General features: G+C 38.9%; 1 protein-coding gene across 3 annotated transcripts in view; it reads left to right on the forward strand.

Annotated features, from left to right (window-relative positions):
• The window catches only part of myom3 (myomesin 3), a 58350-nt gene that overhangs the window by 20446 nt on the left and 11436 nt on the right, over positions 1–26468 (forward strand). For all 3 annotated transcript variants that reach the window (XR_005234193.1, XM_037980199.1, XM_017423745.2), the window contains exons 9-21: positions 1304–1444; positions 1518–1679; positions 3456–3597; positions 7456–7655; positions 8951–9004; positions 10774–10901; positions 14419–14602; positions 17045–17219; positions 17336–17457; positions 18601–18788; positions 23042–23168; positions 25937–26118; positions 26333–26447. Coding sequence is in view for 2 of the 3 variants with exons in the window: in XM_037980199.1 (XP_037836127.1) it covers positions 1304–1444; positions 1518–1679; positions 3456–3597; positions 7456–7655; positions 8951–9004; positions 10774–10901; positions 14419–14602; positions 17045–17219; positions 17336–17457; positions 18601–18788; positions 23042–23168; positions 25937–26118; positions 26333–26447 (1920 nt within the window). In the remaining variant the exon portion in view is untranslated. The remainder of the gene's footprint in view (positions 1–1303; positions 1445–1517; positions 1680–3455; positions 3598–7455; positions 7656–8950; positions 9005–10773; positions 10902–14418; positions 14603–17044; positions 17220–17335; positions 17458–18600; positions 18789–23041; positions 23169–25936; positions 26119–26332; positions 26448–26468) is intronic.

Here is a 26468-nt window from a genome sequence, read left to right on the forward strand (position 1 = left end):
TTATATGTAACTGACACTTGATTATCTCATAAGAGGAAGATAATTTTTTTTTTCCAAAACAAATCAGTCAATAAACAAAAGCACAACTGAGTCAAATTTATCTTCATCATCCTTGCTCCGAGGGAAGCACGGGGTTTGGATGCTGCCAGGCAGAGATCCAAGAAGTGAGTTTTAAAAATGCGACACACACCGGTGCGTTAACCTGGCCTGCTAAGCAGAACAAGATCATTATAGGAAACATGTCACTGTCTCTCTCTGCCAGATTCACCTCTGACAACAAGATTTGACAAGAGCTCATGGCTCACATATCCCTCACTTCCAGATTTTTATTGCATCAGTGCTTTGACAAGTCAGAGAATGAATAATAGCTGAAGAAAAGACTTATCAGGAACTGTCCATTTTCAAAACGTGTCAGATCTTTAGTTCTTCTTCTGTCCTCTGCTGTTTCCTCACAGGATGCTTCTTGTGGTTGTCATTTGTGTCAGTTCTCCCGTGAGTGAAGGGAGTCTGTTTCTGTCACGGCTGTGTCAGTCAGCTGAAGGTGGCCTTTTTAGTTTTAGTTTAGTTTTCGACCTGTGAAGGAAGCTTCACATCATATTTTGTTTTCCTCTTTGTCTCTTTATTCTTTGTTTTTCCATATGATTTTTTAAAATCCAACTCCTTCTGCATATTTTGTGCTATTTTAACCGTTCATTTATTGAAACGTTCAGCTTAGATGGGTGCTATGATTTGTTTTTGTGACTTTTACACTTTCCAAAATATTTAACTTTATTTACAAAAATGTTCCTCATTAAAATAAATTTAGATCTCTTCAAATCCTTTAAAAACATTGTTTTTTTTAAAAAAATCTCCATCAGATTTGCTCTAATTTTTGCATGTTTGTTTTGGCTTTTTGTTAATGTTTTAATTGTTTTGCCTTTTAGCTATCTTTTTTTCTCTTTTTAGCTTTTAGCTAACCTTTACCTAGCATTTTGCTGTTTTTTAAGCTAGCATTGTGGGGCGTTTTAATCTTTTGGCCAATATTTTGCTATTTTTAGCTCCCATTCTGCTATATTTAGCTTTTAGATAGATTTTTGCTATTTCTAACATTTTGCTATCTATCTTCTTCTAGATTTAACTAGCCTTTTGCTACTTTTAGCTTTCAGCTCAGCCTCAGGTTCAGCATTTTCACAGAAAATATAATTTCTCTGGTTGCCTTAGATGTTTTGTTACTTATCTTTTTATCTAAATGGTTTTTCATACAACCTTTTTCATTACTTCATCTGTTAACATGACAACAACCTGATCCTGCTGCTTCTCCCAGCCTCACAGCTGCAGGAGGAAGCCCAGTTCGACGTCTCCTTCCCTCCAACCTGGGTGAAAGAGGGCAGCAGCCTCACCCTGCTGTGCACCTTCCCTTCAGCTCTGCTCCCCTTCCAGCAGGATGTCAGCTGGTTCAGAGATGGTAATTACTGTGCTGGAAACACAGTTTTGACGATTTAAAAACCTGCTGTAGTTCTTCTGCTGTTATTGTCAAGGTGTACAGCTGCATCCGTCCAGCGACGTGGACATCGAAACGTTTGACAACAAGTCCAGCATCACTTTGTGGGCCGCACACAAGGAGCACGAAGGTGTGTACAGCGCCAGGCTGAGGACCAGGGATGGAATCAAAGAACATGGGGCTTTTGTTTACATCAACGGTGAGAATAAAGATGATATATTTTTAACTTTTTGCTCCACAGTGCCATTAAAACCCACAGATCAACAGCTCCGATTGATCTGGTCATTTTAATCAGAGTCTAATCAGTGTCTGAAAGATGTTGGGGTGATTTTGATTGCCTTTTTTTTCGTACTGCACTTTGGTGCAACAGTTGTTTGATTATAAAGTGCTTAAAAAATGAAAGGGCTGGAATTTCTTGAAGGAAATAATATCGCCCAACAGATTACAGCCATTTTGGTCAAACCTTGAAAATAACTGCACAATATTTTGCTGACAAACTGCAAATAGTTTGTGGCAAAATGTATGAAAAGATCCCGATCTTTTGCTCACCACCAAAAGGTGAAAGGCAGGTGATCGTAACGTCGACACTGACAGGGAAAAATGTCAGTCATCAGAAATAAAAGCACAGCTGAGGGACATGTAAATATGGGTTTTCTTCCGAGAAAACAACAACAAAAAACACAGTGGCACAACTCATGTTTGTCCCCTAAATATTCAAATTCTGACCGCCTGACCTGGTTCCTGCAGCTGCTCCTCGTCTGCATCACAGACTCCTGAAACCAGGAAAACCACAGCGAAACATCAACAAACTGCTGGTTTTGCAGAATAATGTGTAACCTTTTTTTTCAGGCCTTCTTGTCCCTAAAAGAACACCAGACAGCTCATAGGAACTATTTTATCTGGACAGAACCCCCTTCTTTTTTTTTCCTTCTCTTGAAATGTTGAATTTGGTGTTTGCAGAACTGACAAATGCTTTGGAGTTCCCCTGAAAGCTTTCAGGGTAGAAATATTATTTGTTTTTTTCCTCGCACTGGATAAATAGTGTGTTGAGCAGAATTTCTCCCCTCTCAAACACCATTTGTATTCGCCACATTCTGGTTCTACTTTCATTTCCTCTCTGCAAACTCCAGTGATTCATATGCTGAAATTGCATCATCAATCAACCTGTTCTGGGGTTGGGGGTGTAGGGGGGGTTGTTAACTTTATTCTGTGAAAGTATATATACTTCGTGGACTGCTGTTTGCGCTCACGCACTGTTTGCAGCATGTATACGAGCCAGAGAGGAGCTCACATTTGACTCGTGACGCGTCTTGAGTCTGAGCCGCTCTGTAAGGAGTCTTGGCAAATGTGTTTCCCAAAGCAATGCAAGTATTCATGCCACAGAAACATAATGTGCTCTGAATCATTCATGATCTGTCTGCACACTCCAAACAAGTCCAAATACCCACATACGCACCACCTAAATCAGTCTCTGCTGGAGCTGGTTCTTCATCAGAGCTTCAGGCACTAATTAGTTAACCTGCATGTGTGCGCGCCGCCTTTTATCACCTGCTCTGTTTGGATTTGAAACAGGAATAACGAGAGGGGAGTCAGGGAAAGAGAGAGATGTTGATTCCAGTCTTATTAAAAACTATTTATATCCTCAGAAGCAGCTTTAAAAATATGTTACATTCTTTCCTTTTAATCCTTTTGGCTCATTTTGTTTGTTTTTTCTGCACCACCAAATCCTCTGATTGTGTCCATAAGTTGAATTGTGCAGGTGGGGATCTATAATTCACTAAAACTGGCCAACGAAGAATACTTGAAATCCCTCCATCATTAAATTCTTCCTTCTTTCTCTTCTTGTATTTCTGCTCTCCCGTATATACCAGGCGTATTATTGTTTATTCATTAAGGTTTCTGAGTTGGTTTCAGCTCCCTCTCCCGTCCCTCGGTTGTCTTTCTGTCCAGCTGAGTTTATTCTGTCTTTCCTCAGATGCATCAGCAGCAGTGAAGGGAGGTCCTGCGTCTCCTCTGGCTGTGGAGGTGTCTGATGTCAACAAGGACTACGTCTTCCTCACCTGGCAGCCGCCCAGTGCAGACGGAGCCTCACCTGTGGAGGGTTATTATGTGGAAAGGTGAAAATCAGCCTCATTCACTCAGATTTGATGAGCAGTTAGCGTTATTGTAACACTCACAGTATTGTTTTCCTGCTATTTCTTCATCCTTTGTGTTATTTTATCCATTTGTTTGTCAAAACATTCAGACAATGGATGCTGTGACTTTAGGTTTTTGTACCTTTTATACTTTTCAAAACATTTACCTTTATTTACAATTATTTGCCTGATAGAAATACATTGAGATCTTTTCAACTCCTTCAAAAACTTTTTCTTTGAAATCTGCTTCAGCGTACTTGCTCAAGATTTTAGTTAGCCTTTAGCTTTTAGCTTGTCTTCTGCATTTTTAGCTGTAAAACTCAGTTTCAACTTTTAAATTTCAGCAGTTCATTCAGCTCACAGCATGACAAAAAATGAGGTTTTTCTATTTAATATTATGATTCTTAGCAGTCTCCTTATAAAGTCCACAACTGATGTATGGTTTTATGACCTAATCTAATTTTATTCCTATTAATTTGCACTGTATATTTAGACAGCATAAACAAATAAGTTAAAGGCTGTTTGATGTCCAGCTTCAAAGCAACAAAATAACAAAAAGCGAGCACATGAAAGCCCAACTATTGCCTCTTCAAGTGCACAAACATTAGTATTAAAGTAATTTAAAAGTGGCATGATGATAACCCAAACAGCCTCAACAATCCTTTTTATTACTTTAGAACTACTCTAAATTTTATTTGTTTTCTAAAGCTGATTTCAGCTCCATTTCTTGGTCTTAAAGTGGGGTCCCGACCCTAGTTTTAAAAATCACTGATGCAAACCTTCTGCCTTTCCTGAGATCCTGAACAATCTCGAAAATGGTTTCACTTTTGGTTGCTCCATTATTTCCTCATCTCGCTCACCCTCTGTCTTGTGTGGCCTTGCAGCTGCTGCTACAGAAAACATCTCCACGGGGAACATCAGAATCGCTGGCGAACTCCCAGCAGGCTGTTGTTTGTGTTTTAGTGAGGAATGGCTTCTGCGCGGCCACTGCAGCCATGATGGTCTATTTGCTGGAGTGCTGCTGAAGATTGTCTTTCCCTAAGGTTTCCTTATCTCCATAAAGAGGTCTAGATCTCTTTTATAGAGATTATAGGCTTGTTGAGGGGTACCTGTGTCATCAGGGCTGCTTGTATTCAGTTTGACAGGCAGAAGATGTGTGAATCAGGCGTGTTTAAGGAGGTTTTTTTAGTTTTTATACTGATTTAGTTTTTTGACAAAGGAGGCTTTTGGGGTTTTGGCACCTTAAATGCTCCAGAAATCATTTGTATCTTGACCAAATATTGCCTGGCAGGTATAAGGAGGATTGTTTTTACCTCGTGGCTTGACTTTCAGGTTGACACCAACAGTGAGACCTTATCCAGGTATAAACCTTCCTGTTGTGTAATTTCTCAAAGGCTGCTGAAGGAAGCAAAACAAAAGTCCTTACAAAGTATTTAAATGAGATATTCTCTAGAAATTAATAAACATTCAAAATGCTGAGTTCCTTTAAGCATCGAACTGGATGATGTTCGAGTCAGAGTGTTTATCAAACATGGAGAGATGTGTCTTTTATCATCATAATCATCTTAATAAGACAATGTCCTAATAACTAGATGTTATCTTGATTATCAGCTAATTATTTGGTGTATATGTTTCATTAAATCTTTAAAACTCAAAATGACAAAAAAATTGTCAACATTTCAAAAATCTAAAGATATTTGCTTCGGGCAAAAAGAACCAACCAGGGTGAGTTTGTGTTTTTCTTTATAAATATAATTCACACCTAATTAAATGTCATAATAAGTGTTGTTTGATTGTCTGTGAAATGATTATTTATCGCAGTGTGACTTTAATTAAACAAAGTTAGTAAGTTCATTACACTTTATTTTATCACTTGGTTAATCTATTTTTATCAAATGTTTGATGTATTTTTATTCTTTTAAACAAAATTATGGATTTTCTAATCACTTTAGAGCCAGCTTTATGATCTGTCAGGTTATTTTATCAGGTTTTATTTGATTATTGAACCAGACGAGTGAATGTTTGCTCAGATAACTGTGATTATACTTTAAAAGCAAACTCATATCGATTCAGTCTTCATTAAAATCCTATTTTGGACTGATTTTCATGTAATTTTTGATGTCGCACATCAACAACAGGCTGACGGCAAGACAACACCGCTGAACCTTTTCTTTCTCGACGTGCCGCTGGTGAGATAATTGGATCGTATCGGAAACTGCAAGATCCATTTGGCAAAGTTCAAATGAGATGGATGGTCTACATCCTAATTATCAGACCTGAGCGCTGCATTAACAGCAGAGTCAAAGAGTCCCTGAAGAGTCCAGGTGCTGCCCTTATCACCCGCACTAATAAATCAGGAGCGTCCTGTTGCACATGTGTTTCAGGATCGATGCGTCCCTGTGTGGAAAACATACGGCTGCATTTACGTCTGCAGCAGTTTGTGGAACTTTTTGCCTATTTTTGCGTTCGCTCTCGAACATGTTCAACAGTGATTGTTGAAGACACGACTCCTGAACGTCAGCGGGTGAAAGACAAAGACAGGAAAGCGTGAGATGTGTCCCAGTTCCCTAGCAACCCCCCCCTTAGGTTTGAAACTTGTACTCTTTTATGTATTTGTTTACCGTAAGTGGTAACAGCTCCATGTGTCAGTGCTGAACAGTCTGAATTCAGTGGTTTAAAAATCATTTTGTGGTTGGACTCTTATTTTCAGAAGTTGATCTCTCACAGTTCTCGACCTTGACAGCGAATGTGCTGACTTGCTGTGTTGCTGTGTGGGTTGAAATGTTGTACACTTAGAGTTATAATAATACAAAATGCATCTGTGCAGCGAGTGGACATCATGTGCTTCTTAGAGTATGAATACTGATTCAGGCACACTGTTGTTCTGCTGTTTTGTTTTTTTTTGTGATTACTTTTCAGTATATTTTCTGTATTCTAACTACCTCTGCATACTTTGTACCTTTTTAGCCATTTGTATACAGTATCAAAACGTTTAGCTCATTCAGGAGATGGGTGCTGTGATGTTTGGTTTTTTATACTGTATAAAATATGTAACTTTATTCACAAATATTTTATTCATTGAAATACACTGAGCTCTTCAATTCCTTCAAAGGAATGGCTTTTTTTGTAAACTTGCTCTGTTCTTGTGCTAATTTCAGCTTTTAGCTACTATTCAGCTACTCTTAGCTTTTAATTAGCTTTTTGTTTATTTTAGCTTTTACCTAGCGTGCTGCTAGTTTTGGTGTTTAGCTACCCTTTTACTACATTAGCTTTTAGTTAGTTTTTTTTTACTACTTTTAGCTAGTGTTTTGCTATTTTTAGCTTCTATCTACTATTTTGCTACTTTTAGATTGCAGAAAGCTTTTAGCTACTTTTAGTTTTAAGTTAGCCTTTAGCTACATTTAACTTTAAGCTAGCGTTTTGCTAATTTAAGCTTTTGGCTTCCTAGCAAAAATACCATTTTTCTACTTTTACTTTTGACTTTTAGAGTTTAGCTAGCCTTTTGCTACATTTAGCTTTTGTTTAGTGTTTTGCTATTTTTATCTTGGATTTACATACTTTTAGCTTCTAGCTAGCATTTCTTGGCTTTTAGCTATCATTTCACTTCTTTTAGCTTTTAGCTTGTTCTTTTTAACCTTTTGTTAGTTCTGTTTATTTTAGCTTTAACAACTTTTTTTAACAGCTTTTTTTTTTTTTTTGCAAATTCCAGCAAAGTCATTCAGGATTTACACTCTGTTTTCACAGAAACTGCAGCTTCTCTGGTTCAGAAGTAGTTTTTTTTTTTTCTGTCAATAGCATAAATGTTTCTGCAGTATTGATTTATCTCTTTCTCTCTCTCAGATGTGCCCTTGGTCAGGGTGAGTGGGTGCGCTGCAACGCTCATGTTCAGAAAATGTGCCACTTCCCGGTGTTTGGCCTGAAGGAAGGAACTCTGTACCAGTTCAGAGTCCGTGCTGTGAACCAAGCCGGAGCAGGGCGACCCTCGAAAGCCACGGAGCCCGTTCTGACCTCCGACCCTCTGGAACACACCAGGACGATGGGTACCACATTAAAAACCCACTAAAGCTGACTTGTATGCTTGATTTGCTGTTTGAAAGATATGTTTAAGCATCATTCACTAACAATGAAATGAAACATCCATCTTTTGTTTCCAAACTTTCACGTCGGTGGGTGACAAGAATAAAACATTAAAGAATATTACACACGCTCTACTACAAGGGACACATTGCACATAGTTAACTGCTCATTTGGAAAGTGAAATGTAGTTTTAAAAACTCAACATGTAATATGTTTTGTCTTTTATCAAAAAAGTAGTATTTTAAAGCAGTTGCCGTTATTTTCCTCCATTAACTGTGTTTGGGAGATGACAGAAGCAGATTCGGGTGCGGGCTGACCTGCTGTGTCAGTCTGTTTTGTTTCTTGTTCCTCTGAAGATGCAGAACCATATTCAACAAAATTGTTGACAGAAAAAAGTATCCTGTCACTTTCATCTTTCCAGCTCATGCTGACATTATAAAAGTCCAGTGGGGAACAAAAGAAATCTTGTCAATTTAAACATCAAAGTCTGCTTTTTTTGTGCTTGTTTTTGGTTTTTGCATTTCTGCAGATGTGAACATGCAGTTGTGTAAAGCCATATGTAGTTTATTTTTAAATAAACAGCGAGGCTTTTATTGGCTACTAAAATGATAGCTCATAAATGTGTGAGGAGTGACCTTTTTTGCTTTGTAATGAAGCTTCGGTGTTACCTTTCTTCACTTATTAATTCAAGCTTTTCCTCCATCCCTCATCGACACCTGCAGAGTCCTGCAAACAGCATCAGCAGCATGTTCACGACTCTGTCCTGCTGTTTATTCACTACATCTGCCGCTGTTGCCCCATTTCACCTGCAGAGACATCAGCACGGCCAGAAAAACCAGATGTAGGCGTTCGGGTTAGATCTCATCTGATGCAGCTGTCTCTACGACCGCCTCTTAATGACATCATTGAATGCAAAGCTTTGTTTCTTCAGAGCTGCTCGGTTCGGTCAGGTCCTCGGTGCAGCGTAGGGGTGAGGCTGATGAATGAGATGTGTGGAACAGCGAGGACAGGTGGACTGTGGTCCGATGCTGTGGATCATTAAACACAGATGAAGGACAGACACAAGGCTGGCTCGCCTCCGGCCTCCTCTCCATCCTCCCGTGTCGCTCTCACTCACCTCCTCGTGTCTGGCTGCTTCTCTAACATTTGGAAAAAAAAAAAATAGTGTCATCATGGTTTCTCATATAACTTTATTACCCTCGTGTCTCCTCTGTCTATACTCCCTCTGCCTTCATCTCATGTCTCTGTCCTCTCTCAGTGGTCAAAGTGGATCGAGGAAGAACCATTACTATTACAAAAGATGAACTGGAAGGTGAGAGCGCTTTACCTTTTTCTTTTTTTTTTTTCGCAAAGCATTTATGTTTTATTGGAACGTGTGCTGCCGCCTCCTCGCCTGTAGGTTGCTCCGGGCTTTTGGCTTTAATGCATCTTTATATTATGCTTAACAATGAGCTGCAGTAATTGTATGGCTGAAGATATGGGCATTTGCTCCATTTGAAGCAGTGAAAAGAATGAAAAGACCCCGGTGGTGTCCCGGTAAATGCACATAATGGCCTCAGGTAGAATAAATGCCTATGAAGGGAGCTGATAACCTTGACAATGTAACTCACAGACTGATATAGGCAAAGGCTGGAGGAGGAGAAATCTGTTAGAGAGGGCCATCAGGAAATAGATGTAGCCCGGAGAGTGCAATCGTTTTTATCTGTTTTATGATAGGGGTTTAGCTTAGAAAGCATGCACAAAAGTGCAAACAACAAAAGATTGTGTGGTAATTAAATTACTTTAACATATTCGTTCGATTAATCTTCATTAATAACCAACTTGTTTCTTTTTCCTAGGTCAGCAGTGGAGGCTTATTTTCCTTTTGGCTTGTAATAAACCTTTTCTGTACGCATCAAGAGAGCGCTTTAAAAAAAGTCTTCGTAACACTTCAACTTTTCCTTATTTTGTCACTTTACAACAACAAACGTCCAAGTATTTTACTGGGATTTAATGAGGGAGGCAAACACAAAGTAGCACATAATTGTGGAGTGGAAGGAAAATGATAAATAAAGAATCTTTCATTACATTTACAGCTCAAGCCTTTTGGGGTATGTTATAAGCTTTTTGTGTGTTTTTTTTAAAGTTCATTTGGTTGTGGCAGCCATCTTGAATTGGGTTTACTTCAGCAGAGAATCAGTTGTAGATACATCTAATGATTATTTCCTGAAGGTTTCGTTAAAATATGTCAGGTGGCTCATGAGATATTTTGCTAACAGACATGGGCTAAAACATTATTGTCCTCCTTTACCTTTTGGAAGCTGGCAATAATGATGAAAATAAAAGTAAGTCATTTTTCATGCTTTCAGTTGGTCTAATTTTTGGTTATTCTTGTGTCTAAAAGAATAAAATGAAAATGTCAAACTATAAAACACCAAAGAAGACCAAAGAAGTTTTGAGAAGTTTATGATCTCTTTAGTTAGTCGAGGTTCTAAAGGAACAATATCAGCACATTTTCTGTGTGGCCTTTTTTGTCACTGCAGCAATTATTCCCCACTAAAGCAAGTATATAAAACAGAGTCACGCTGATTACAAACACACCTACACACACACACACACACACACACACACGAGAGCACGCTGGCTCTAACAGATCAGCATTTTTTCAAATCACTGCTCTCTTTCTGCAGTAAAAGTTCTTTTCTAGTCCGTTCTGCGGTCGTGTTAACTCTGCAGGGAAACAAACAGAAAGCTGCAGAAGCAGAACAAACGTAAAAATAAGCAGTTTCTGCAAAACCTGAAGCCTCTCATCATCCTTGATCTGCAGAGTCGGTGAACACGTGCTGATCCCAGCCAAATGATCTTATCTGGCGTAGTTGGCATGAAAAGGCCGGAGGTTAAACCGGGGCAGAGAGGTTCGGAGTTGCTCCCCTGCTGCGTGGCTCGTCTGAAATCCAGCACACACAGCGTGAACGGGGAAATAATAAGACAAGAAAAAGCCCTACCTCAGCCTGCACTTTCTGGATTCCACTTTCATTCTCGTTGACCTTCTTTTTCCTTTGTCTTCGTCTTCCTCCTCCTCCTCCTCTGCTTGCTCTGCAGGTCAGGTCAAAGCTCCGTTCCCTCCCACAAACGTCCACGCCTGCGAGGTGAGCGACACCTACGTGGTGCTGAGCTGGACCGAGCCTGAACCCAGAGGCAGGGAGCCGCTGACCTTCTACGTGGAGCGGGTCAGTCTTTACTCCCACACACACACACACACACACACACCTCCCTACAAACAAATACTCAGTACATATCACACCAGCTCTGATCTCTTCCATCATGTGGGATCTTTGGTTGCAAATTACACACGTGAACATTTTCAGACACTTAAAACAGTAAAAATCTGCTTTAAGCTGACTTGAAATAAATCACTTCTGACACGTTTATGCTGAAAAACGTTTGACTCCTACATGATGCTAACTTCTAAGCCTTCACAGAAGAGCTGAAGGTTGCCTGTGTGCATCGAGTGTCCTCAGGGACGAGCTGCTGAGAGGACATGTCAAGAGGTCAGACATGAAGACATTTAAAGGCCTAGCAATCTTTGGAGGAATATCTCCCGCCACCTTTGAAGCCAGAGTTTTAAACTAAATTTAGTTTATGCTGTGAGGTGACAGAGTTACAGCCATTGTGGTCAAACACTATGTGGGATTTCCTGTTATATCATAAGATTTCACACTCAGAGTACGTGTTGTGAACAACTCTCAGCTACTACCACACCAAGATTTAGCTCAGCTTATTTTGGTAAGAGACAAATACACAAATATGGACACGAGCAAAAATATTATTGTCCACCTTCGCCGATAATCACCAGACCTGAAAAATTGTAATTTTGAGCGACGTCAGCACGGCCTCTTCTTCACGTTCACTGAGTAAGAATGACTCGTGTTTGAACATCACTGACCACTGAAACAGTTATATAAGCTGAGTCTGGACACTGCTGGGCCTAAAACTGGCTGTAAAAGCTGATGGATCTATTAACTGTCACTGCTTTATTGGGACGTTTTTGTTCTATTTTTTATTATTTCGTAGAATCCTTATTAAATTCTGGGAAGCTGCAGTCGTGGTCCAGCTCATTTTGTTAATTAAAAAATTAACCTCCTTCAAGTGGCGCAGAATAATTACAGCTTTTCTGTCAAACGTCAGCAGGATTTTTACAATAATTTGTTCCTTCTTTTTATAGTTTTAGTTTTACAGCATCGTTGTTGGAGCCTCTGCTTTATTTATCCTTATTTATTTATTTTTACGAAAGCAAAGTATGCTTGACCTGCCCAGAACCAGACAGCCCTCTGATTAAAAGCAAAAGGAGAATAAATATCCTGCTTGGAGCTAAATCATGGTTCATCATCCTCTGGACCATCTGCTCAACAACCAGGTCTGTGTGACAGAAATTCTGTCATCTGCACCGCTGGTTCTGCCAAGTCCGTCCATACACAGCCGGGGATTTTAGGACTGTAGGTACCGACAGTCTACATCCAAATAAAAAACTCAATTATCTTATTTAACGAAAGGTCCAGGGTTCCTTAAAGGAATGCATATCACCCACCACTTTTATGTCAGATGTTTAAACTAAGATATCTTCTATTGAGACAAGACAGAACTCTAGTTGTTTTTGTCAAACCTTGAAAATAACATTATGCATAATACAAGCGATATCTAGTAGGATCTGTTAGCGCTCGGAGCATGTGTTATGAATGACTCTCAGCTACTACCACACCAAATGTTAGCTCTGTATCCACTTTTGACTAGGCTGGGGTCAGTTAGCTTGAATTGGGTTAATTCCAACACTTAATAATAATAATAATAATAATAATAATAATAATAATAATAATAATAATAATAATTTTATTTTAATTATAGGCACCTCTCAAAACACTCAGGGTCATCTTACACAAAGTAAAATAAATAAACAGCAATAAAGACATTAAAACCATATCTATAAAATCATTAGGGGATGGGTTAGAAGTTTTACCAAGTATTAACAAGATTTTAAAAAGTTCTATTGAGTTTTTTCTAAGTTTTATTTAAATCTGTTCACTGGTTCTTAGATTGATCAGACTCCTGATCTAGTTTTAGTCAAATTCATTTAAAAAATGTAGTAAATAAGCATAATAAAAGTCTACTTTTTATTTATTTTTCTGACTCTAGACTCAGACCTGAAAATGCTGCTGAAGCATAATATCAGAAGTGAGTCTCTGACCTGTTCTCTGCAACAATAAAGGATCTCAGCTCCCTAATATCCACACAGACACTCATCGGCTCCTGGCTCCAATAATCAGAAAACTGCCACAGGAAATAGATTTTTATTGAGGCTTTATACGTTACTGAGGTAATAAAACTGTCAAATCGGTCAAAGGCACCTGAAATTACCAAAGGCTGCTGCCTTGCTTCCGCTCCTATAATGAAGGGAACATTCAAATATCCTTTTTGCCCTCGAGCCAGAACTTTATAATCACTGGTCCCTTCGGCGCGCTCCGCTCTATTGTTCAGAGAACTACCTAAAACAGAAAAAGAGTTTGGGGGGAAAAAAAATGTTGAAAGCAAAAATGGAAGAGTGGAGAAGCAAATCCACAATGTTTCATAGGAGCTTCTTTAGCTAATGGTCGATCCCCAAAGAAACAGGTTCTTCATCGTTTTCATAACCAAGGATTTGGATGTTGTTCTGCTCGTCGCACCGTCTCATCATCTTTACTCCTCTTTGTTCTTGTCGGAACAAACGTCAGTTTGATCCAGAGCTGAACGATAGCTCCTGAGCTTCAGAGCGAGAGACAAAACTGAAATGAAACGAGAGAAATTTGATTTTCTGTGAAAATGCAGCGAGATGCTGAGAGCTGGATGAACTTACTGAAGAAGCTGAAACTAAGCTGTTAAAGCTAAAAGTAGCAAAACATTATCTACAAGCCAAAGGTAGCAAAATGCTCGCTAAAAGCTAAATATAACAAAAAAAAACACAGCTGAAAGCTAATAGCAGTAAATTGGTAGATAGAAGCTAAAAGTAGCTAAAAGCTAAATGTAGAAGACATTATATAATCTAAAAGAAGCAAAACACTAGTAAAAGTCAAATATAACAAAATGCTAACTAAAAATCAAAAGTAGCAAAAGACTAGCTCAAAGCTAAAAGTAGCAAAACGATAGCTAAGAACTAAAGTAGCCAAAGGGTAGCTACAAACCATAAGTATCAAAGGGCTAGATTAAAAACTAGAAGTAGCAGAGTGGCAGCTAAAAGCTAAAAGTAGCAAAAGGCTATCTGAACATTGAACGTATTAGAATGGTAGCTAAAGACTAAAAGCAGAAATATGCTAAAGCAGAGTTAAAAAAAGAATGATGGTTTTGAAGGAATTGAAGAAATCTCAGTGTATTAGTACAAGGAAATATTTATAAATAAATGTTTTGAAAAGTATTAAAATGACAAAAAGTAAAAGTCTTAGCATCCATCTCCTGAATGAGCTGAACGATTTGATATATGAACGGCTAAAACAGCACCAAGCAGCAGTTAGATTACAAAAAACATACCAGAAATAAATAAACAGGAAAACAATGGTGTGAGTAATGAATCAGTGTTTACTCCATTATGAGTCTTGGTGACAAGAAACACATCTGCTGAATCCTTCGGCTTATTTCAGAACAAATGCTGATTAATTGGGATTTCTTTTGAAATGGTGTTTTTGAAATCCATCTTATCTTCTGTTGCTGGGCCGGGATCAGTCGTTGGCAGGAAGAGGCAGCTGGGACCTGGCCAGTCTGGACCTGGTGGTGAGCTCGCCCAGGTTCCCAGTGTTTGACCTGCAGAAGGAGACGCAGTATCACTTCAGAGTGCGCTCCATCAACAAGTACGGAGTCAGCGACCCGTCTGAGCCGAGCGCACCCATCGCCCTCGGAAAGCCACAAGGTAAGACACGATCTGCTGTGAGCTGGTGCTCATTTATTACTCTGCCCGGAGCAAAAGGCAGTGGCATTATTAACAACGAGCTCCTACATCAGCATTTACCCGCTGCACACCTGCGCCTGTGGCACCGGACACCTTCTGGTTTCATCCAGGAAATGTTCTGTAGTTTAAAAAAATGAAAACTAACCAACCCGGGACACAAAAAGTAATAAAACTAAGACTTTAAAGGAAAGAAAACACCTAAAAGAAAGTTTTAAACAGACTCCGTTATTTGTTTAAACAGTTACTGGTTGGAGGGTTCTAAATGAAAAAGTTTGACATACATTCAAAAGTTTTCATTTCTCAAATATAACCAGCTGCTAAGATGTGCAAAAATCTCAACATTTAATATGTAAAACAATAAGAACAAACACAAAGACCCGAAAAGTAGCAACAAGATCTAAATGACACACAAATGAGTAAAATGGGACAAAAATATCATAAACACCTTTGAAAAAGTAAGGTAGCCACAGATTATATCTGCATGGTTTCTTTTCTTTTTATGTTTTTGTTTTTATATCATGAAAGTGTCATAAATCTGACACCGGCTTCTGGGAGGACAGCACATTTTGGTCCTTTAGTATATGTATTTTTTAAAATGACTTTATCAGAATTGAGCTGACAGGCTAACACTCCCGTCTTGTCACATCCTGGCACCGGGTCAGAAGCTCTGAGTCCAGTGTCATTCTGACAGCCAGTGGATCTTACAGCCGCTGACAGAAAGTGTTTCCTTCAATGTTTCTACTCCACACCCGTCTGGTTCCATCCACACCCAGCAGCTGTAGGATTTAAACACATTTAGGTTAAAAATCAAGGAACTGAGAAGGGAAGCCAAAGGTCCAAAGTTGCTTATTTGGAAGTTCTAAAACCATTGTCCTCCTGAGGAACCTCGTGTTTTAAAAGATTTGTTTTACTTTGGTTTTGCAGGATTTTATCATGTTTGTTTTTGTTCATTTTTCATTGCGTAGCGCTTCGCAGCTACTTTGTTTATAAAATGCTTGATGAAAAAAAAAGTTGGTGTTCGTGTTGACAGTAAACGAGCTCCGTAAAACGATGTTTGCTCTCAGCTTTTCTCTCTGGCGTGCTGAGTGCATCACTTATCGATGCAGCAGACCCACGAATATGTCCGTGGAATTCCTTTAATCACTTCCCTTTCGGATTAAAGGGCTCCAGACCAAACATCAGGGTGGAATATGTTGGGAATAAAAACGTGTTGAGTTTTTCAAAAAAGTTAAAACCTGAATAGTTGTATACAGAGAGCCCAGTTTTATATTAATATTTATTTATTTAACCAGAAAAGAGCCCGGTTATTTAAAATCTAATTTATGAGAGTGTCTTGGACAAGACAGGGAAGAGCTTAAAACAATCCTAAAATACAATACACACATTATGAAAAAACTAAAAGGAATCAGATGATATCTTTAGTAACATAGACTCTTCTTTTTACAAACAAGGCTTTAAGTAAAAATTAATTTGTGCTTGTAAAAACTGGAGAACAAAAAGCACTCTAAAATATTTTTCTCACAAACTTCACCTTTGACTTTTACTTGAAGCATCAAAAGAGCGTTTATGTGAGGTTTATACAAGGAGGCAACAGCGCCGCTGAATCCTTCGGCTTCAGTGAAACACTTGGGAAGTTTGTGTTTTAGTTTTTATAATCTGTAGCTTTAATATCCGGATGGTAACATTTACAGTTAAAGCTAATCACTGCAGAGTGTGACATCAAACACAAAAACTATGATGAACTACGTCAAATCCTGCAGTTTGATAGTTTACCCTGATAGTTTTCCAGATATATTTGTGTGGAATTCCGAAATGCGGATCCACAATCAATGTAAACAAAGCACTTTTATCTCCAACAAATCTGAGCTCAAATATGCACCAAAACATCAAAGTTTTCAGACTTCTCCATCCCAAACAAATCCTCTAAGGGCCTATTTTCAGTCACTTCGGCTGTTTCTGTAGGTAAACAAACACACATGGTGGTTAGAAGTCGATCACAAATTAAGGACACATTCACCATCAGTTTGAGAAAAATGATGTGCAGATTTTGTTTCTTACTTTACCAAACATCCTGGTAAAAACAAGAATCCAGCAAAACACTTCCTCTCCTTAAAAATCCCTCCAGAAGACATTTATCACAGGATGGAGTCGGCTCACTGCTGTGCAAATGGAGTGAAGAGGTTGAGATTATACATATATTTAAAACATTTTGTTACCACAACACCAATTTTTCAATAAATCTCAAGCCTCCTGTGTTGTTTTCTTCTTTTTGACCTCGTGTCAAAGTGAAAACAGTTGTGAATTTTAAATGTGTTGTTCAAGCTGTTGAAATCTAAATCATTTTATCATTTATTTCAGTGATTTGACGAGATGATATATCATTTTTTTACCTTTTCCCGTCAGCGTTGCCGGCTCCTCCTCACTCCGTCCTGGCCGTCAGAGACACGGACACGTCGGTGCTGCTGCAGTGGAAGGAGCCCAACGACAACACCGACATCCTGGGATATTATCTGTACTACAGTGAAGCTGGCAAACAGGACTGGAAGACTGTCAACAACAAGCCTCTAACTAAGACTCGGTAAAAAAACAAAAAAAGCTAATTTTTTTTTTTACATTCTCAAATATTTTACAGGGCTTTTTAATTAGGCAATTAATTAAACTTTCAGATGTGATCTAAACATTGTGTCTCGTCAGGTTTACGGTTCACGGCCTGAAGACGTGGAAGGAATACGTGTTCAGGGTGAAGTCTGTGAGCCGAGCAGGAAACAGCAGATATTCAGACGAGTCTCAGCCCATCGTGGTGAAATCGGCTCTCAGTAAGTCCAAGCAGAGCGTCAGCGGCGGGATCAGTGTTTTGTAATAATCTGACTTGTTTTGGTTTATTAATCCGACTGACCACCTGGATGATGATCTGTGTGTGCAGGTGTTTGGGTCTCTGTCTTTCTCACAAACCATTTTATTGACACCTGCAGAAAGTAACCATCAGACGTACCTCCCTCTGATTCAAAATGGCCACCTTAAAAAACACAAAAATGACCACATCTTCATCACTTTAACAGATACTGAGCTGCAGTTTTGGTGTGGTAGTAGCTGAGACTGTCTCCCAGCACATACTTGGAGCTTTAACAGATAGCACAGGATTTTTAAGTTTTGCTGTTAACTATTTACAGTCAACTCTGTCTGTTAGCAAAATATCACATGACCCACTGGAAAAGTTTTAGCACAACCTTCATAAAGTAATTATTAGATGCGTGTCTACATCTGATTTTCTTCTGGAGTCAATCCATTTCAAGATGGCCACCACAACTAATTGACATGTGCCAACACAAAAATGACTGTAATTCAGTCAATTTAATAGATTCTGAGCTAAAATTCAGTGTGGTAGTAGCTGAAAGTGGTTCACAACACATACTTTGAGCGTGACTTTTCACAATATTGTATAAGATCATGGTTAATGTTATTTTCAAGGTTTGACATAAACGTTTCTCAACACAAGATGATCTAAGACACTGGCATAAAAGATGGCGGGTGATATGCATTCCTTCAGGGATTGATAAGTCATTAACTTTACTTTCAGGGAACACAAAAGCTTGTGCAAAGTAGAAAACTAGAGATGAGAAATAAATATTAGTATTCCACCACATCATCATTTTGTGCCACTGCTGTCATTCAGTTGTTTGTCACAAAGCAACAAATAACCTATCAGACAAAAGTAGACAGACCTGTCTTATGGCTTATTTGATGTTAAAGTCAGAGATGATTCTTTGGATTTGTCTGACTGCCTTTAAAGTCTAACATCTATTCTCCCACTCTGACTTCACCTGGAGGATAAACTCATACATGTCCCTTTTCTCTCAACATGAACTCATCTTTATCAAACAGAATCCCAATTTTACAAACCCAGACAGAAGTTGGAGTCTTTTTCTGTTGTTTTAGTTCAGTTCTTTCCATTCGTCCAGGTGTTCCCTCTCCTCCCTCCGCCATCGCCCTGCTGCTGTGCACCGGATCAGAGATGGTTCTGGGCTGGAGGGCTCCTTCCTCCAACGGGGGGAACCCCGTGCGAGGCTACTACCTGGACCAGAGGGAGACGGGTACCGAAACATGGAAGGAGGTCAACGTCAGACCTGCCAAGGAGAAGCAGTTTAAGGTTTGGAATGACCCAACTCTATGAAAAATCCAGGGAAATACAGAGGTGGCAGGTTTATTTTTTGGTTAGTAGTACTTTAGATATCCAATAAAAATACGTAGCATCATCTTTTTTTAAAATTCCTTTTCCTATAAATGAAACTTTGGCGATGTTCAGCTGGAGTCCATATCTCCAGCTGCCAACATTTTTCACAAGCTGTGTGAGCTGTTAGAGCTCGGAGTGTGTGAAGGAGAAGACTCAACTACTACCACACCAAATTTTATATCAAAACTTGCAAATATTAGCAAAATATAGCTATTTTTATGTTTGCTAAAACTAATTAGCTGTGGAAGCCATCATGTATGGGTAATAAATGTACCTCCAATAATTACTTTCTGAGAGTTTCATTAAATTCATTATCGCACAACAAGGTTTTACTTCACTTTCAAGGTTTTATTTTATTTATACCCAAATTCTAATAAAGTTTGTTTAAAATCCTTTTCAACGTTTCCTCCAATAATAGGCAGCATTCACTCATTCATCTCAGCTGTGTCACTAAGCAACAAGCAGTGTCCATGGAGATCCAGAGGAAAGTAAAATCTTTAACCTGTCTTACTGAGATTACAAGTGCTCCATAATTAGATATTTTGCAAATGTGCTATGTGCGAGTGCTTGTTTGTGTCTCCGGGGGGAAAACAAGGACAAAGCCAATTAGAATAAAAACGACTGAGCAGCTGTACATCAGCATTAATCCTGCATGCTGTGGAGAGCAGAGTCTGGAGGACTTTTGTTCTTCCTGCTCTGAGCTCGTCGAGCGAGCAGCGCCCCCTGTTGAGCAAAGTGAGAAGTTTCAACAACGTCACACCTTAAAAAAGCACAATCCCTGTTTCCAGCCTGAGCTGTTATTTTAATCAAGTTTCTGGCCTCCTGGAAGCAAATTAGATTCATTGGAACATTGATTGTGCTGCTGTTTCTCTTTTTGTCAGGGTCGCTTTTCTTCTCTGGATTGGAGTTATTTCGACAATTTAGGCCTGAAAGCTTCTTTACTGCAAATGTCAGGAAGGAACATAACTAATCCTGCTTCATTAGAACAACACTGAGCTAAACTTGTTCTCTCTCTGTTTAAAGCAGCACACAGACTTTAATCCAAGTCCAAGTGTGAAAAGAAAACTCAAAGTTCTAGTTTTGCGGAAAATCTGTAGCCCTGAGTGGAAAAACTGCTGCTGATAATGTTAATGCAGCAACATATGGTTCTCAGCTGGATGAGGTTGAGCTCAGTCTCAAATTGATTTTTTTTTGTTTAATATTCAGCTCAAAGGATCAGAAAATTAGTCTTGACTGGATAATGTTTAAAGAATATAAACATCTCTGCAGCTTTAAAAGCAGCGTGAATCACAGAAACGGCATTTTCTGCAAAAAAAAGCAGCCCGAGTGCAAAGTGCTGAACGACTGCTGAAAACTGAAGGTTTAAACAGGCAGAACAAAAGCTAAAACTAGCAAAAACATGAGCTAAAGGCCAAGACCAGCAATACAGCTGCTAAAAGCTTAAAATGAAACAAGTTTGCTGAAGTAGATTTCAAGGAGCACAAAATTTAAGGATTTACAGTTTCTCCAATCTTTCATTAGGACAAAAGAATAAATTTAGATAAATATATCAAAAAATATATAAGTTACAAAAACCAAAAGTCATAGTTGTGATGTCTTGAATGAGCTGAACATTTTGATCTATAAATGGTTAAAGTAGCTGAATGTGTCCTGATGTAGTTACAGTCTAAAAAATGTAAACTATAAACAGGAAGACTCAGGATTCACACTTTTAAACCATCTGAGAACTTTAAATGTAAAATTAAAGTCGACTCATCAACATCTGCATCACGACAGATGGACGGTGTGATTACAGCTGTGTGATTACAGCTGTGTGATTAATGTACAGGTCAGTGTGAATCCTGAGTGCTGAGTGGAGCTGAAACCGAGTTGTTAAAGCTAAAAGAAGCAGAACTCTGGCTGTAAGGTAAAAGGAGTAAATTCTGTTTAAAGCTAAAAGTAGCATAAGAATACACAAACAGACCAAGTACTTGTGGTGAATTTTATTTTAAATACCTTCTGAATGAGCTGAATATTTTAATATATAAGAATTAAAATAGCACAAAGTCTGCAGAATTGGTTAGATTACCAAAACTGTAGAGAAAATGAAAACCAGGAAGTCAGCATTCACGTTTCATCATGCAATATTTAGCTCTGAAATGTAAACAAATTATAATAAAGTTAAACCTAAAAATCCTAAATGTTTTGTCATGGGAAAGAAAGCAAAACTCTTGGGTTTAAATAGTCGAGTTTTCTCTTGCGACCAAGGTGACCAGGTGAAACTTGGACAATCTTTCACCTAATTAAATGCAGACTGATTGCCATCTAGTGGAAGAATGTTTAGTTTGAGGGGAAAGTTTCCATCTGTTGCAGTGAACTCTACCTGAGTCTGACAAGAAGCTCGTTGTTCACTTTAAATGTGTTCTTGTAGGAACGGCTTTGCAGCTAATCAGGAAGAAGGCCAGTATGGGATGGCAGCATTCAGATACCGATTGTTGTTGTTATGAAAAAGCTCCCTTCGGTTTGGTCAATTAGTTGCGCAGCGATAGGCGGAGGCAGCAGAGATCTGCTCTCTGTTCACGGAGGCGATAAGGGCCTCCGAGCCTAAGTGGCTGTGAATGGGAGGATCGATGAACGGATCAATAGGCCCGATTCCCTTCTCTTCCTGAGGCAAAAAGTGTCCCGCGGGCTCGGAGAAATGTTGCAGCAGCAGCTGAGCTAATGCCTTCAAAATTCTTTGTGAATCAGGAGTGCAACTTTACAGGCAGGGAAGTTTTCCTCCTGCTGCGACAGTTTATCTTAACGAATGTTGCTAAAGCCATTTTAGATAAAACGGGTTCAAAACGCGTTTGTAGCTAAAATCAGATTAATAAAAGCCTTGCATTCCTTAAAGGAAGGATATTTTGCTAACAGACACGACAACAAGAAGCTAAACTCAAAAATAGCTCAGATGAAAGTTAAATGACTCCCCTGATGTTTAAAAGAAAAACCTACAAACATTAGAAAATGAACAAACACCTCCTTTATTTTAAATGTTCTGTTGTGATCTTAATCTTAATTATCCCATTTCAAACACTAAAAGCAGAGTGAAATTCAAGAATGTAAAGTAAATAAATTAAAGGACACATTAAAAACAAATGTAAAACATTTGGGATTTCAGTAAAAGCATTTATAAAGAGGTGAGTTTGATTTCAGACATAAATCCAGAGAGAATATCTGGTTTGTATTCAGACCAGCAGCTGACACTAAAGAACCTGAAAGTCCCACCTCCCGTTTCAGACCTTTTTTTTATGCCTCTAAAAACCACAAGTCGACCGTCTGCCTGAGAGCAAAGAGTTCTGGTGGGATAACGAAGAACACTGGCTTCTTTCTGGTAAAACACGACCATTCAGGGCTTTGAGTGTGACGACGAATCTAAAAGTTTGTTTAAAATTTCACAGGGAGCTGATGTGAAGCAGCCCAGACTACAGAAATGTGTTGGGTTGTTTTTGTCAAAGTTCTTAGTTTTCTGTCTGCAGCATTTTGATTCAGATGAAATGTTTAAGAAATTATTTCTGCATCAAATCAAAATGGAGTCAAATCTGTCAAACCTGAAACAGATTTCAGTTTTATCACAGAATTCAGTTTACTGTTTATTCTCAGTTTGGTTTTAGCAAGGCGTACTTTTATCTTTTACTCTTTTTTTTTTATTGGATTTTTACATTTTTACAACAAACAAACATTCCTGCTCTGGCACTTACTCCTAACAAGCTAAAAAAAAAAATCAGTTCTGAGTGATCTGACAACCTGCAGCATCGGACAGAAACGGGCTTCAGGTTATTTTAAATAACACAGCTGATTTTGTTCCTCTCTAATCCAACCTGTCTGCAGGTGGAGCTGCAGATTTCCATCTGAACAGGATTAGCCTCCTGGCCAGCAGAGTTGTGAATGTTATTAAGTCTTTTTTAGCAGGAGAGAGAGTGAGTGAAGGAGGCCACAGCTCGAACAAGACAGGCGAGAAGTTTGCAACAATATCCTCTTTAGCTACGATAAAAAACATAAGAAAGACTTCAGACATGAACGTCTTCATGGAGGGACAAAATGTGACTCATCTTCTGTATCAGCGAGATGTACTTCAGTCATTTTATTTAGTCTTGCATAAATGTTAAACCAGTGTTTTCTGCACGTTTCTGTCCGGTCCGTGTCTGCAGGTGTCTAACTTGACGAGCGGATGTTTCTACCAGTTTCGTGTCTTCGCTGCCAACATGGTTGGCGTTGGGAAGCCCTCGGATGCCAGCGAAGCTTTTCTGTGTGAGAAATGGACCATGCCGGAACCAGGTAACAGTGAATTCCGCTCAGTAAAAAGTCTTTTTAAAACCCATCTCTGCTTCAATGAATATCCAACACGTTAAAATCTCTACTTTAAAATCCCTTCATGGCATTTTAGGACAAATAAAACTCCTCTGCTGTGAATATTATATTTTTTTCCAGGTTTATACCAAAATGAAAGACTTAAAGACCAATCTCTGCTCAGTTTGCTATTCGTTCACTAAGTTTCACATTTCCACATGTCGTGAGAACCTCACAGCTGGCTTCTCTAACCCGTTTTTACCATTTAAAACTTCATTTATGCGAAAAGCAAAAAGAATCTTCCTGTTTTTTGCACACAAACGCCTTCACGTGCATCGGTCTGCAGCAAAGAAAGTTCAAACATGCAAAAGTGACCACAACAGCCGCAGTACATTTGTAAGAAGCGGTGGAGTTTAACTCCTATAATCAGTCATTTCCAAGTGATGCATTTACTCGAGGGCTTTGGGAGTTTGAGATTCCATCAATACGTTCCTGGCTGCAATTTCTACGATCTGTTTATCGACCCCGGCTGCAGCAAAGGAGGTGAGATAGAAATAAACACTATCCATCAACCGGAGGAGCCGTTTCCACTCGCTGCCATTTTACTTTTATTTAAACTGCACCATTAAAAGTCTATGTAGTCATTTCACAGCAAAACAAACAGGCCGGTATGGAGTTCCAGCCTAATAATAAGCTATTTGCTTACTGTGCCATTAAAGTGCACAGTAATGGCTGAGGTCAGCGGTTAAGTGAATAATAAAGAAGCTGAATTAGACTCTAAAATCACAGCCTTAAGTTAGAATTAGCTCGTGGCATTTATTATGTGTTGTTTATGTACGATTTGTGTTTTAATATCTCTGCTGCTGCTGGGAGAATTATAAAGAACAGGAACACTGCATTATTACAGGGGTATAGGTTTAATTTCTTATTTTAGAAATAAAATCTATATTTTCTATAAAATCAGTGAAACCAATGAAGCATTCAGAACAAAAGCATGAATCTGGAAATAAAACGTAATCCTGGTTAACTGTGTTAGACCAGAAAGTTTGACATGATCGAAACGGTTTTGATTTTTTTTTTAGAGCCACTGTAGAAGAATCATAAAATAAAAAAATAACATTATGACTCCTTTTTCTGCCCACAATGGAAACTTTTCTGTTCTGAGTGGAAACATCCAGCACCGCAACGACGTTGTTTTCTTTTTATTTTGCTTCCAAGGAGCCAAGCTTTCTTGTGATATTTTTACGTAGTCTTGGTCAGCAGTTCTCCAGGCTTATTTAAGGTCTTTCAAAGGTTTTTTGGCAGCTTTTTCACTCATTTTCAGAGGAATGTTTTTGTTCTTTGTTTATTGGTAAGCCTCTTAACTCTGAATATGAATCACTAACAATCATTCAGGCATGAAAAGGCTCCAGAACTCAAAGGGTAATCCTTTTTTTATGCATAATTAAACTATTTTAAATTGAATCTTTATGCATTTTGTTACTACCTGCCCCTCACATCATTATTTGTCCCCATTTTTTAGTTGAATCTATGAACCAAAGATAACTCTAAAATAGTATTTTTGGACCAGCAGGATGACTCAAAGAGCCATTAACAAAAAACTTAACATACTCTACATCAGTAGTTGCCAAAGTTGGGGTTGGGACCTCACTGTACGTCACAAAACAAGAAGTAAGGGGTCTTGAGATGATTTACAGGAATCAAACAAAATTTAAAGATGATTTCTAACATCAGATTCTTGTCATAACTGTTATATAATGTAAAACAACAGCAGTCATGACTGGTTAAAAATACTTTAGTGGTTGTATTCTTGTATTTAATGTTTGCACACTTTAACCAACAACAAGTTTCTGATGCTTTTACTTTGTGAGTCAAAGCTGCAAAGTTTAGTAACCGCAGCTGAAGGATGTTGCATCTCTCAGGCCTGAATCTTCTTATTTCTTCACCACTTGTCCACTTTCTTCAGTTTTAAGCACGATGCACAAGATGTTGCTGTGGTTGGGCCCAAAGACTGGACAAAAAAAGAGTCCAAAAATAAACTTTGAAAGACCCTCAGAAGCCCAAAGAACCTTCACGACCATTTTAAAGGATGAAAAGAAAGTAACACTCTCTGGGAGCAAAGTAGAACAAAAATGAAGACATTTTCTGTAGCGAACAGGCTTCATTTAACACACATCATGAAGGGAAAGAAATGTGGGAGGGAGATAAATCCTGGAAGCAGTTCAGTTTGTCTCTTCCTGACTATGAATGATATCATCTTAGAATACAGATAAACAAATGTTAAAGGCTGACTGTTCAGAAAAGTCTTTCAAATGACCTTGAGTAAAAGCTAAATATTTTTATTATTATTTTAAAAACCAACGATCCTCATTAGTTTATACAGTCTTTTTTTAGTATCTAGCAGTTTGATAAAAAGCCCATCAACTCTGAGTGACCACTCACATCTGGATTTTGTGGCATTAATATGGAAAATGAAGACAGTGCCACTAAAATCTGTGACTTTAGGGGAGCAGCTCATTAATCTTGGCAAATGGGCTTCCCTCTGCGCCATTAATAATTTTAACGTGACTAAAAATCATTGCACAAATTGACTTCCACGTGCTGCCTCGGTGTCAGTCGGGGTAGATTAAGAGAAGTCTTCTCGTTTTGACTTTGACGCTTATTTTCTTTCAGATTTTCTTTGCGGTGTAGAATCGTGTTCAGCTGGTCTGGAGACTCGAACCGTCTGTTGTTTATTCCGCTCTTCTGATCTGCAGGTTGCCCTTACGACCTGGAGTTCAGGGAGGTGAGAAACGGCTCCCTGGTGCTCGGATGGGCGACTCCGCTGTATGAGGGTCGGAGTCCGGTCACTGGCTATTTGCTGGAGATCAGCCAGGGTGACCAGTTGGACAGCTGGACCTCTCTGAACAAAAAGCCAATCTCAGAGACGCTTTACAAGGTGAGAGAAGCAACACTGCAGATCCGGATTTGCTCATTATCTGATTTAATGGAGCAAAGATTTTACAGTTTATAAAACAGGAGTGTGTTTTTATTATTCTAAAACTGCACCTGGCAGAGACGTCCGGGTCTGTCTGCAGCTCAGAATGTTGAAATCATACATTGAATTATTTGGGTTCCTGGTAAATATTTGATGTGCTTCTCATGGCATTCAGGTGTCGGGTCTTCAGGCGGGTCAGACCTACCGTCTCCGGGTGTCGGCTGTTAATGAAGCGGGAGTGGGTCCAGCTTCTCTGCCCTCGGAGCCGGTCGCAGCTCAGACCCGACCAGGTCAGGCTGCAGAACCAATAT

The sequence above is a fragment of the Kryptolebias marmoratus genome, linkage group LG16 (assembly GCF_001649575.2).
Source record: "Kryptolebias marmoratus isolate JLee-2015 linkage group LG16, ASM164957v2, whole genome shotgun sequence".
NCBI classification, from domain to species: domain Eukaryota; kingdom Metazoa; phylum Chordata; class Actinopteri; order Cyprinodontiformes; family Rivulidae; genus Kryptolebias; species Kryptolebias marmoratus.